This window comes from Gorilla gorilla, chromosome 4 (genome assembly GCF_029281585.2).
Source record: "Gorilla gorilla gorilla isolate KB3781 chromosome 4, NHGRI_mGorGor1-v2.1_pri, whole genome shotgun sequence".
NCBI classification, from domain to species: Eukaryota; Metazoa; Chordata; class Mammalia; order Primates; family Hominidae; genus Gorilla; species Gorilla gorilla.
This window is the reverse complement of record NC_073228.2, coordinates 154,906,746-154,920,252: the sequence shown is the minus strand read 5'-3', so window position 1 is coordinate 154,920,252 and position 13,507 is coordinate 154,906,746. Positions and strand designations below refer to the sequence as shown.

Below are 13,507 nucleotides of genomic sequence, written 5' to 3'. Positions count from 1 at the left end.
TTTGGAAGAAAGTCTGCGCTGGCTGCTTCTATACCACCAGCTGTTTCTGGTTTGGGCAAGCGGGGCTGGAGTCCCACTGCTGGTGGAGCACCTGCTGATTTGTAGTTTGTGGAACCAGGCCAGGTGGAAAGAGACTCCGAGAAGATGTGGTGGGGGCCTGTGGTGTGCCATGGGATTGCTGGGCAGGAAGGGAAATGGAGGATGGGCTGTGGGCAGCCTGGAGGGAGAGCAGGGATCTTCTGGTCCCAGCTCCATCTTGACTCCTTTGTGACCTTGGCCTTCCCTGCTCAGGGCCTTGCCTTGCTGCACTGCCTGTGCCGTGAGTGAGAATCAGATGAGCTCATGCCCGAGGACTCCTGGGCTCTGAACTCCAGATACTGCCACATGGAGGGGAGTGGTCAGTGCTTCCTTTTCCCCTTTGAAAACATCCTCGTGGTTTGTGGACAGCAGAGGGGAGTGCATGCCATCATCATGTTCGAATGCAGCCCCTCATCCATTGAGTGTTTCTGGGTGCATCTCTCTCCCACCTGATAATGCAGGATTCGCCTCATTGCCCTTGGAGAGTCCCCTCCAGTTCTGTCATCCTGAGAATGAGTCCTCTCTCTGGGAGAAGTTATAAAAACCTCACTGATCAGAGGGAGAGTTCCCGTCTGCCCAGTGGTCATCCAGGGACTGCCGCTGACCATCCGGGCATGAGGTCAGCAGAACTTGGAAATTCCCTGTTTCCCTCTTTGTCTTTCTTTCCTCCAGAAGTCCAGGCCCTCCAGGGGCGGCTCCTCTGATCTCCAGAGAGGGTTTTCCCACAGTAGGATGTTTCTCCTGCATCTCCTCTGCCCACTGCCTTTCTTTCTCCCCAAGCTCTGCCCCCTGAGGCTAAAGTAGGGGAGCATAGCTCTGTCTGCCCCCTTTTTGTTTCCCATGAACCCCTTTCCCGTTGACTCCCCAGCGCCAAGAGAAACTGAGTGTTGCGTGTTTTGGAGGACGTGGGGTGGGTTTCAGTTCCCACATCCTGCATCCTGCTTTGTCCCTTCGCCTTACATCTGGGCCTCTCTGAGGGAGCATGGCTGGCCCAGCCTGGATTCTAGAAGTGTCTGGGCGTCCAAGTTCGTCTGGTCAGTGGGTCAGGGTTAGGCTTTCTCTGGGATGTTGGACATGGCCTTGCAGGAGGCAGGGTCAGGGTCAAGAGCTTGTTCCCTTCAGTCTGACTTCTCTGAATTCAAGGTTTACCGAGGCCCTACTCTGGGCCACTCTGAAGATACACTGGCACACAGGATGGACTTGCTCCCTGTCCTCATGCAGCCTCTAATCTACAGGACAAGGCAGACATTGAGTAAGAAATTCCCCATGCCTTCATGTGGTGTTGACTGTGAGTTCGATTTAGGGTGCATGCATAGTGGTGGACAAGAACCAGGACACTGCTGCCCTTGTCATGCAAGGTGGCTCCAGGCCCCTTCTAGCCCTCTGTTTCACTGTTCTTGAACTCCAAGCAGCTCTCAAGGAAGGCCCACCCTCCTGTGCTCCCGACAGGAATACAAAGATGTGCAAAGTACGCTCCTGCCTCAGGAAGTTCCCAGCCAGATGGGCAATGCCCGCACCAGTCAGACACATGCTGTACCAGGTGGCAAGCCTCGTGAGGACAGAGGCAAGCAGAGGGGAAGGACCCCCAATGTCTGCCAACATTTTTGAGTACTTTACTATGTGCCAGTTCCAGTGCTAAGTGCAGCCCCCACACTGTTTCTTAGTTCGGTGGAAACATCTGCGCTTTGTGCTATGCTGTAGAACATTGACCTTTCAGGTTAAAAACAAGTCACCCCTAAGCCGGCTGATGACTTGTGATGGGAGTGTGGGTAGCTGTCCTTTGCCTCTCTGGCTCAGCAGGGCGTGGGTGCCTCCCACACGGTGTATTCATCTTGTATCTGTCAGTCTTTGGGAGAAGGGGTCCTTCTCATCAGAACTTTGTTTTTCTTTCTGGCCCATTCCATCCTATGGACGCTCTTGGAAAAGTCCTTATTGGTTCTTATGCTGCAGGGCAAGGGAAACTGCCCAGAGGTGACCTGATAGCATGGTTGTGCCCTACAAACAGATTTGAACTCCCTGTCTGCCCGTCTGGCTCTGTGTCCTGGCTGTGTGAGTATGGCGGGGGTCAGAGTCACAGCAGGCAGGGCTGACTTTGCATCTTGGCTCTTATTGCTGGCCAGGTCATCGTGGCTGAGTTACTTAACCGCCCTGAGCCTCAGTTTCTCCCTTGTAAAATGCAGATGAGATTAGTATGCATGTTAGAGTTACTGTGCAGCTCCACCAAGATTGTATATCTGAAACATTTAATGCAGTGCCTGACAAGGAGGCGATTCAAGCGTGGTGGTGTTGCTGTTAATCCTTTCTCATTCTGATCTTTCATTTACATTCTGGGAGCAGGGTGGTATGGTCATAGTCACCTGGCAGCGCCAAGGACCCACGGAGCATGGTGTGTGGACTTGGGAGGGTCTTTGAGGATTCCTGATGAAACAGTTTTTGTCTTGGGGGTGGTGACCTTGGGAGGAAGGTGCCGAGCCCCCAAACCCTTCTGAGGTCCCCAGTGAAGGCCTTGGCCCTTTCATGCTGGAGAGCTATTTGGAGGGCTGGAGGCTGGCTCGGTGTTTCAGCCTTAGGGCCTCTGCCCTTACTGTTCTCTCTGCAAAGAATGTTCTTTCTTCAGATGTCTTCATGGCTAGTTCCCTCACCTCTTTCAGGTCTTGGCTAAAATAGCTCCTTATGCTTGGGGCCTTTTGTGCATAGACTTTTTGATTACCTGAAATAGTGTGTTCCCCACCACCCTCCTCTGCTTTCACCCCTAGACTATAAACTCCATGAAGGATTTTTGTCTGTTTTGTTTGCTGATAATTCCTCAGCACCCAGACTGGTGCCTAGCACGGAGTCGATGCTCAATAAGTAATTGTTGAATGGATGAGTGAATGGACAGAGAGCTTCTCTACTAAGTCACAGAGTTAGGATTCTAAAATCACCTTTCCAACTGGTTTCAGTGACATAAAGCAGATGAAACTGAACAGATTACTAAAAAAAAACCTTGGTGCTCAAATAGTGGTTTGATGAAAAATTCTTCTGTTCCTTAGAACTGCAAGGGACAGACCATATATGATATGAGACTCACGGAGGAGGGTGACAGTGTATTAAATATTACTCAGGGTGTTTTTTTCTTTTCTTTTTTTAAAGAAGATGATACACATATAAATGGAACTTTGGACTGGGTTGACTTGCTTATCCCTTAGGGTACAAGCATTTCACTTTAAAGATTACTGAATTAAGTTAAGACTTTCATTTCCCTCCCTCAGAGAGGGGAAGGGACTGCCCACAATCCCATAGTAAATTAATGCCTAGGCCATTAATTGAGTAAGTGTTTATTGGGCAAAATTCATAGCTAATACTGTGTACTGTGGTAGGCTCTGAGGATGCAATGATGGGTAAAACATATGGGATTCCTGTTCTTCTGGACCTCACAGACAGGACATGAACTCAGATTTTTTTTTTTCCAAGTCCAGGTTCTTTCTTGTATCCCACATTGCACCCTACTGTTTATTTGGACTCCTGTTCCAAACAAGCCAACAGTGCATTGAGGCTGCTAAGAGAAACTAATGCCATTCTAAGGTTGTGTTAATAGAGGCAGAGTGTCCAGATAAAAGGAGGTGACTGTCCTGCTTTACTATAATATGGTCAGACCAGCTTAAAGTGGGGGACTGCCTTCTGGGGCATTGACAGACTAGAGCTTCTCTGCAAAGGATGCCCCCATGGCCTGGCCAGCCTGCTGATATGCTGCTGTTGTCCTTACAGCCAGGCGGGCACCACGGCAGGGGCTGAGCTACCCTCATGGAAGGGAGAGGACCGTACCGGATCTACGACCCTGGGGGCAGCGTGCCCTCAGGAGAGGCATCCGCAGCTTTTGAGCGCCTAGTGAAGGAGAATTCCCGGCTGAAGGAAAAAATGCAAGGGATAAAGATGTTAGGTAAAGCAGACCCTGTCCCCTCCCTGCGAGCACCCCTCCCTGCAGACTGTGATGCCAGTCCTTCTACTAGCAGTGGAGAATGAAGGTGGCATATGCCTCTGCCCAAGTCATCCCCTGTCCCTCCTGGCCCAGCGCTGGCTTCTGCCTCACAGCTGTCTCTATGCACCATGTAGCATGGTGACAGTATTCCCAACCCTGATTCCTCAGCACCCGGAAACCAGGATGACAGGACTCAGGTCCAAGAGGGAGGTGTGGGCTAAGGGAGAGGGGGCTGGAAGGCCCAGTTAATGGCCATGGAACTAGAATGGCCTCCTCTTTCTGGGGCACGAGAGATGGGGAGAGCCAGCATCACCAGGGCAACTGGGGCATGCGTTCCCAGGTGTTGGAGCAGGGAGCAGAGCTTGGCTGGAAGCAAGGAGGTGGTAGGTCCCTCAGTTGTCTTCTCCTGGCTCTTGCTCAAGCCATCCCCACTTTAGAACAACCCCACCTCCCTCCACATGACCGACGGTCCCTGTGCATCAGCACCCAGTTGCTGTGCCCCCTTCTTTTCCGGGCAAAGCTTTCATTGATTTCCCCATCCAGAGGGGGCTGTCTTTCTTCCACACTCCTGAAACTCTTCCTTTGCCTTGCTGTGCCCTTCTCTAGTCTCATGTTTTAGAGGGGAGCATAGCCCCCTGATTTTTAAAATGCTTTCTCCTTGCTTGGCAGATCCTTGCTTGGGATGGCCGACTGGGGAGGGAGGAGTGGTTTCCCCATCTCCGCTTGTAGGAGAAGGAAAATGGAGGCCTAGAGGGCTGGTTGGAATTATCCAAGGTCTCCACCCTGCAGGCAGCCCTTTGCCCTGGTGGCTCAGGCTGTGGGTAGCCCGTAGGGTGGGGAGCCCCTGGCTTTCTGTGGAGTCCCCTGGCTGGGTGTGAAGGGAGTGGGGCAGAAAGAGAATGCTGGGGGTGGGGGGAGCCGAGGAGTTTCTCATAGATTCCTTCCGCTCCTGTGTCCCCCGATTGCTGGGCCCTCTTCCTTGCTCTAGCCTGTTTCTTATGGTGGACCAGCATGGAGTTTGTCCCACTTGGCCCACAGAGCAATGGTGGGAGTGAATTCCAGGGCCTGGAGCCTCAGAAGCCAGGCAGCAGCAGGGTTAGGGGCCTGGGACGGGGAGAAGCAGCACACTGAGCTGAGTAAATGCTTTTGCTTCCTCTTCCCCAATAACTCTAGGGGAGCTTTTGGAAGAGTCCCAGATGGAAGCGACCAGGCTCCGGCAGAAGGCAGAGGAGCTAGTGAAGGACAACGAGCTGCTCCCACCACCTTCTCCCTCCTTAGGCTCCTTCGACCCCCTGGCTGAGCTCACAGGTATAAGAGGAGTCTGGGTACCTCTGACTCTCCCTGTACCCCAAACTGCCCAAATCCTTCACAGTGAACTCCCTTCTTATGCCAAAACCCACATTCTCTCGTTTATCCTTAGGTCACAGGCTACCCTTCCATTCATGTTTTGGCTGCCACATCCCCCAGAAGGTCAGATTTGGAAGGAACTTCAAAACAATCTTGTTAAAAATAGCCAGTGACTCAGCACTCCTGAGGCCCCAGCAGACATGAGTAATAGATACAACAGTTGACTACATTGCAGTCCTGTGGCCTCGGGGTCTTTATCAGCATATTTAATATTTAATGAGCAGCTACTGTGTGCCAGGCATCGCGCTCCAAGCAGCTACTCCCTGTCACTTGGAGCTGGCATATGAGTTGGAAGCTCCCTGGTCGTGCCCTGCGCGTCCATTTTACAATTAGGGAAGCTGAGGCCCAGGGAAGAAGCTGGGCTTGCCTGTTAGCCTGCTGCAGCGTATTTCAGATGTAAGGTTACGTGTGCTGCCCATTAAAGGAAAGGGTGACTGTGACTCGGGGTTGAAGTCCCATGTATGGTAGAGGCATTACCATGCGTACAGAGTGTGCATTACTCTGGCATGTCTCCAAGTCCAGGGTAAGGTCTGGGACCAGGATGGAAATGATCCGCACCTCAGCTGGACTCAGATGCCTCCTGCTGCAGCTCTACTGTATGGTATCTGGCCCAGGCCAATGTGACAGCCTTCTGTTGGCTGGTGGTTGCATTTGCTGAATGGACAAATGGAGGAAAGTGATGGTCTCAGAGTCCACTGTGCTGCAGTCAGTGGGCATTTCCAGCCTCTGCTTGTCTATTCAGCAATGTTCCTGAGTTCCTGATTGGTGCCAGGTCCACTCTCAGAGTGAGAAATGAAGCTACCTTCAAGGAGCTCCCTGCAGCAAGAACCGCAGGAAGTCAGGGAGGGAGGGCCAAGTCTCAGTCCTGAGTTTGCAGTTGCTGGCTATGTGGCTGTGGGCAAGTTGATGACCTTCCCAAGCCTCAGTGTCCTGACCTTTAAAATGGGGGTATGGGGCTTTTATGAGAATGGCTGGGATAATAGATACATAAAGACTTTTCAAATTGTAAATCATTGTCTTTATCATTGACAATGTCTTTATCATTACTGTTCAGGGCAGCAAGGAGCAGCAGCCAACTTGGGATTTTCCCAGTAAGCCCAGGGAGCATGGTCTCTCTGCTCGGGCTCTGCCCCATCACTCCAGGGCAGGCCATTTTCTCAGCCTACCTGGCCCTGATGAGATCACCTCCCATTCTCCCACCCTCGAGCGGGGAATCCTGTCTGAGAACCCTTTTGTCAAGGGCTGTCCTTGAGAGGGTGGTACCTGGACTTCTCCCCTTCCCAGTCAGTTCATCTGTGCTTTCTTGATTCTCCAGGAAAGGACTCAAATGTCACAGCATCTCCCATAGCCCCTGCATGCCCCAGTGACAAGCCAGCACCAGTCCAGAAGCCTCCATCCAGTGTAAGTTTTATTTGGAGTCATGGGTGGAGGTTGCCTGGATGGACCTCAAGGTCCTACTGACAGATACAAGAACATGAAGAAAGAGGGTTGAGGTCAAGAAACTGTGTTCCGTCTCGCTGGGTGATATTGGGCAAGTCCATCGCAAGCTCTCTGGGGCCTCAGCCTCCCCATTTTGAAATGAAGGTCATAGTTGAAACTTACCAGGAAGACCCTGGTATGTACAAGGAATTCTTCTCACTTACTAAGTTGTATACTGTTAAGTATCACTGAGTGTGCACAGTGCTAGGAGAACAGACAGATGTGACATGCAGCTCACATTCTCAAAGAGGGCTCAGAAACTATCTTCTACAGGCTGGGCACAGTGGCTCATGCCTATAATCCCAGCACTTGGGGAGGCTGAGGCAGGAGGATTGCTTGAACCCAGGAGTTTGAGACCAGCCTGGGCAGGATAGTGAGACTCCATCTCTCTAAGAAAAAAAAGTAGTCAGGTGTGATGGTGTATGTCTGTGGTTCCAGCTACTTGGGAGGCTGTCTGAGGCAGAAGGGTCGCTTGAGCCCAGGAGGTCAAGGCTGCAGTGAGCCATGTTGATGCCACCACACTCCAGCCTGGGTGACAGAGTCAGACCCTCTCATAAAAAAAAAAAAAAAAAAAAAAAAAAATTCTACAGATTTGGCTGGAGAAGTTTTGCTTGGTATCCTACAAGGGATTGCATAGCTCAGCATCCTTATCCTACAGATCAGGTGCAGGGAAAGAAGGACCTGTTTTGAGGTTACATGGGTAATGGGGAAAATGTAGATGGAGGAGGGAGACTTTCTAGGGCAGGGCCAAGAGCCAGAGGTGAGTTCTTGGTGGCCATGAGGGTCAGCTGGAAGCTGAGCACTGACTCCTCTCATCTATCCTGCCCCTTTCTGGGATGAAGGGAGGCTGCAGACCAGGTTTAACGGGACATGGAAATCCCAGATCCCAGAGCTAATGGCTGGTTCAGGTGGGCCATTGGCGTCTTGGTTGGTTGAATGACCAGTAATTCTACTTGGAATGACGGAAAGATGTGAAAAAATCTGGGATTTTTGGCCACCCTGGATTTGGTTGAATCCTGAAATAGTCTCCAAATTTGGTGAATCATCTCTGGGACTTTTCTCAGATCAGTTCACTCCTCTGGGATCTCCAGGACTGGCTTGGGAAGGCCAGCACAGGACCGTGCTTGGTGGTGGCCGTAACAGCTGCCATCTGTGTTCTGGGAAACCGATCAGAGACATCTGGGCCTAAGAGACAGCTCTGGGGCCGTGGCAGGAATGCTGGATCTGCAGTCTTGGGTTCAATCCCTGCTTTTGCATTAACCAACTGTATACTGTAGTTTCCTCATCCTTCCAAAGAGGATATAACCTTCTGACCCACTCCATGGGTCACTCTGAGAAATAATGGAGCTCATGAAAGCATTTAAAAAGTACACGGCCTTAAAAAATGCAATCCTACAGTGCTGCTGGTTCAAGGTCAGCTAGTCCCACATCTCCCTTCTACAGAAGAGGATTGGCCATCGAGGGGATATGACCTCACATTATGCAGAGGGCTATGACAGGCTTGTCGAGAATCCTGCTTTGTGATCTCATGTGAGATGATATGTAACGGTCCCTGTGTACTCAAAATGGGAAGAGATTTTGTCCCCCTTGCTGCTCTCAGCCGCAGGGCCGCAGAGGAGGGCTGAGCTGTTTTTCTCTCAGGCAGCACCTAACTTCCTTTCTGCACAGGGCACCTCCTCTGAATTTGAAGTGGTCACTCCTGAGGAGCAGAATTCACCAGAGAGCAGCAGCCATGCCAATGCAATGGTGAGTGGACGGGCAGGACCCCGGGCTTGACCTGCTGCCCTCTTTGTGTCCTGTCACTTGCTACCATGTGAGAGGCACAGAACCTGTTCAGATCCCTTAGGTACCCCGGAGTCACTTGGGGATACATGAGGGGCAGGAGCAAGGGGTGCTTCTCGCTCACATATGCAAATTCCTGGGCTAGTGACTTCCCCGACTTGGGGCACACGGGCACCCGACCGTTGTGAAAGCCTGGGCTCTTTGCCAGCCCTGTTGCCTTCTGCCAGGGGTCAGGCACCTCCGCACACTATGACTCAGCCCTTTGGGTCTGTGGGCTTCCAACCCAGGGGGAGAAAGAAGGGTCAGGAAGGCCCAGGGCCCTGTAAGACAGGTGATTTGCTCTTTGTGCAGACTCTTCGAGCACACAGGAAGGAGGTTCAGCTTTCCACTTACACGCATGCACACACACACACACACACACACACACACACACACACACACACACACACACACACACTCCCTCTCTCTCTCTCTCTCGTACAGCTCTGGAGCATCTGCCCAGCATCCTCATTCCACACCTTACAACACTGGCTGCCTTTTTCCTAACTATATCTCCTTCTGTTCTTTCTTAAAATGGCAGACTTATTGAAGAACCATTGTGAAAAGTCTGGAAGATTCTTTAAATGACTTAAATTTCTACCTTCTCCATTCTCCCTTCCTTCCCACTTTTAAGTTTTTTTCTTTAATTGTTGTTATGCGAGCAATAGGTGCTCTAGCCCTTCACTGCTACATTGATCCCTGCTGCCTCCCTTCACAAAGGTTTGGCTGACAAATGTGCTTGTGTTCACTGGTTGCCCCATGTACCTGTCAGTGCCCAGTGCAAGGCCCCCTCAGGTGGCTGTCTAGCTAACTAGCATGCCTTCAGTGTTGAGAGGCTCACCACTGCCTCAGGCAGCTCTGAGTATTGGAAAGGTTCTTTATGTTCTGTCGCCTGGAACCTTCTGTCCCCTTGTCCTGTTCTGACCCTGAGGGCTCTGAGATGCTGGCCATGGAGGCAAGATCCCCTGCTCAGAAAGTGTTTCACTCTGGCTTTGGACCGATAACTTTAACTGACGTAGTAAGTTCCTCGTTAGCTCTACAGTGTGCCTGTCTCTGCTGAGCCACTTAAGCCAAGACAACACAGCCTCCCTGTGCTCTGAAGCTTGTAGTCTGGAGAAGTCGCAGGCATGGGAAGCATCACATGAGCCTTAAATAGAGCAGCATCTGCCACCTCAGCTCCTTTGTGGAAAGAGGCAGTGGGGGAATGGATGCAGAGTTGAAACAGCAGCATTTCCTCTTGTTAGAATGTGGCACACTGACGCCATTACACAGGTGTTCAGGGAATGCCAAGTTGTGGTTATAGTCATTGCCATTCCTCCAGAGTTCAGAGAAGTGGGAGGTCAGTGCAGCAGAGCACTGGATGGCAAGTCAGGAAACCTCAGTTCTCGTTATACCTTTGCCACTAACTTACTGGGCGACTTTGGGCAAGTTCCTCCTCCCCATAGCTTGGTTTCCCAGCCTGATCTCTGAGGCTCCCTGTAGCTCTGATGTCCTGTGATTCCCATAACTGTTTCTGGGAGGCTGCTGGAGGAGCTGAGCCATGGACAGGGTGGGAAGGATGAGCAGAACTTGCAGAGGCAGAGAGGACACATGCAGAGACACCAGACCTGGTGTGTGTGGGTTCAGGCAAGGTAAAGTGGGGAGCCCAACTGGATGCTGCTGTGGATGGGACCTGCGGCTGTAGGGCCTTAGATGCCCAGCAGGGGAGCTGGGCCCAGTGCCGTCTGCAGTAGGGTAACACTGCAGGTCCTTGGGAGTGGAATTGGTGTAACAAAGGCAATGTCTTTGGTAGGAGTATTCCACATAGACTAGAGAGAAAGTGTCAACTATCTGGCCCACGGTGTGCTTTATTTCTTACATACTGTACTAGTTTGGGACTTTCTGAAATAGCTAAAGCTGTGGTTCCTTAAACTGTTTTGAGTCTTGGGTCCTCAGAAGTTGATGAATGCTTGGACCATTCCCCAGAAGACACACGTGTAGGCCAGGCATGGTGGCTTAGGCCTGTAATCTCAGTACTTTGGGAGGCCAAGGTGGGTGGATCAACTGAGGTCAGGAGTTCAAGACCAGCCTGGCCATTGTGGTGAAACCCCGTCTCTACTAAAAATACAAAAATTACCCTGGTGTAGTGGTGCACACCTGTAATCCCAGCTCCTCAGGAGCCTGAGGCAGGAGAATCGCTTGAACCCAGGAAGCGGAGGTTGCAGGACGTATATGCAGATGTCCCTTGGTAAACATGGGAGAGTGGTTCCAGAACTCCCTGAGGATACCCAAAATCCATGGATGCTCAAGTCCCTTATGTAAAATGGCGTAGTAGTTCCCTATAACCTACGCTCATCCTCCTACACACTTTAAATCCTCTCTAGATTACTTACGATACCTAATACAATGTAAATGCTAAATTTTGTTATACTGTATTGTTTAGGGAATAATGACAAGAAAAAAATTCTGTTCATGTTCAATACAGTTTTTTGTTTGTTTGTTTTGGGACGGAGTCTTGCTCTGTTGCCCAGGCTGGAGTGCTGTGGTGCGATCTCTGCTCACTGCAACCTCCGACTCCGTGGTTCAAACAGTTCTCCTGCCTCAGCCTCCCAAGTAGCTGGGATTACAGGCACGTGCCACCATGCCCAGCTAATTTTTGTAATTTTAGTAGAGACAGGGTTTCACCACTCAGGCCGTCTTGATCTCCTGACCTTGTGATCTGCCCGCTCAGCCTCCCAAAGTGGTGGGATTACAGGCGTGAGCCATCACGCCCGGCCAGTTTGTTTTTTTAGAAGATTTTTGATCTGCGGTTGGTTGAATCCATGGATGCAGAACCCATGGATATGGAGGGCTGACTGTGCAGTGATGTCCCTTCTCTGGGCTTGTTACTGTCAGGGGTCAATTCATCCTCCTAAGAACCCTGTGAGGTTGAAGGGAGGGAAGGGTTGTGCGGACATTTGGTAGATGAGGATGCTAAGGTCCAGCAGACAAGTGACTTACTGTCAGGCACTCTGCAAGGCCCAGTGTGTGGGAGGATGGTGGCCCCACTGCTTTGGAGCCACCAGTGGCCTGTGAGTCCTGGGTTCTGCCCTGTGAGTCAGCCCCAGACAGGGAACCTGCATAACTGGAGAATTTCCCGGGGCTGAGCTGGGGTCACAGGGGAAACTGAGTCATGAGAAATGAGGAAGCAGAGGGAGAATGGACTGGCGGCGCCTACTCAGGCCTTGGTGAAGAGTGGGCCGTGTGCCCTTTCCCTCTCCAGGCGCTGGGCCCTCTGCCCCGTGAGGACGGCAACCTGATGCTGCACCTGCAGCGCCTGGAGACCACGCTGAGTGTGTGTGCCGAGGAGCCGGACCACGGCCAGCTGTTCACCCACCTGGGCCGCATGGCCCTGGAGTTCAACCGACTGGCATCCAAGGTGCACAAGAATGAGCAGCGCACCTCCATCCTGCAGGTGAGGCGCGTGGGGAGGGCGGCCCGAGACAGGCGGGCGTGCTTCCCCCCGAGCTCTTCCCACCTTCCTGCTCCTGGGAATCCACTGGTACCATGGGGACTTCTGAAGGCTGTGTTGTGGGCAGACTTCGGGCTTTTTGTTCAGGGTGATGAACAGGATAAGGAAGTTGTGGGGAGGGATGAGGAAGACGAAGGAAATGGGGAAATACGGGATGGGCAATGCGAGTGTCATGGTTGGGGATACCCCCAGCAGTCCTGCCTTTATTTCTCATGTGCAGGGTTGGGGGATGGGAAGGGAGGGAAGAAAGGTCAGCTCCTTTCATAATGCCTCTTTCCCCCCAGGGTAGGCACCCTCATTATCACCACTTCACAGGTGGGGAAGCAGCCCTTTTTTTGCCCAAGGTCACCCAGCTGGTAAATGGTGAAGTTGGGATTGGAACCTCGATCTCTCGCATTCCAAAGCGCATACTCTTGACCACCATCCCAACCTGCCTCCCCTATTGAATTCCTTTTGAAAGCCTCCCTGTGCTGTGGGGAATGGCCAGATTTCCTTGCTAGGCCAGGCCAGACCTCGGAGTTATATGGTCCTTGGTTCCAGTAGTGACCCTTCATTGCTGTATGACCTTGGACAAGTCACTTATCCTCTCTATCCCCTAATGTTCCTATCAGTAACATGAGCTAGGAGTGCCTCCATGGTTAGATTGCTGCATTAAATGAGGCCATGTACATGAAGCACCCAGTGCAGTCCAGAACCTAGTCCATGCTGGAAGAGAGGTCCCCATTCGGAGTTCATGACAGGCATCCACACTGGGCAGGGGGTCTTAGCCTTGCGGGCTTTAGCAGCCGGGAAGTATTCAGTTATAATTGGTGACCGTTCTAAAGACGGCAAAACGGAGGCTTCTGAGGGACTGCTCGTGATCTGAGTGCCCGCCACCTTAGTGACAGAGCCATGACTTGAAGCCTCCTTACTCCCTGCAGACTCTCCTCCCAGGCCATTCTCTGATCTGTGGTTTCATTCATGTCAGCAGGCACTCAAGTGCCCCGCTGATGGCAGAAGGAGGAGTCCCCCTTGCGTGACCTTGGTTGCCGAGGGCATGAAGGGCAATCAGGTTGGAGATGCAGTATGAGGAGAGGTGTGGGGGTAGAGGAGCACGGAGGATGCCCATCCCACCTGGAGGGGAGGGGTGTGTTGGGAGGTGAGGCTGAATGAGAGGCAGAGGCCTGGAGGGCCAGGCTGAGAGAAGGGAACCCCTTTAAGATGTCAGTGAGGCTTCAAGGTATCCAGGCTGAACCCTGGCAAGGTGAGCCTGGCACAGTGCCTAGGCTGTGGGC

At 51.9% G+C, this 13,507-nt stretch overlaps 1 protein-coding gene across 11 annotated transcripts in view; it reads left to right on the top strand.

Annotated features, from left to right (window-relative positions):
- TNIP1 (TNFAIP3 interacting protein 1) overlaps positions 1-13,507 on the top strand; it is a 57,258-nt gene that overhangs the window by 18,244 nt on the left and 25,507 nt on the right. For all 11 annotated transcript variants that reach the window (XM_019027134.4, XM_055386238.2, XM_055386232.2 and 8 more), the window contains exons 2-6: positions 3,826-3,997; positions 5,210-5,344; positions 6,759-6,844; positions 8,591-8,668; positions 11,985-12,176. In XM_019027134.4, coding sequence (XP_018882679.1) covers positions 3,862-3,997; positions 5,210-5,344; positions 6,759-6,844; positions 8,591-8,668; positions 11,985-12,176 — 627 coding nt within the window. In that variant the 5' untranslated portion in view covers positions 3,826-3,861. The remainder of the gene's footprint in view (positions 1-3,825; positions 3,998-5,209; positions 5,345-6,758; positions 6,845-8,590; positions 8,669-11,984; positions 12,177-13,507) is intronic.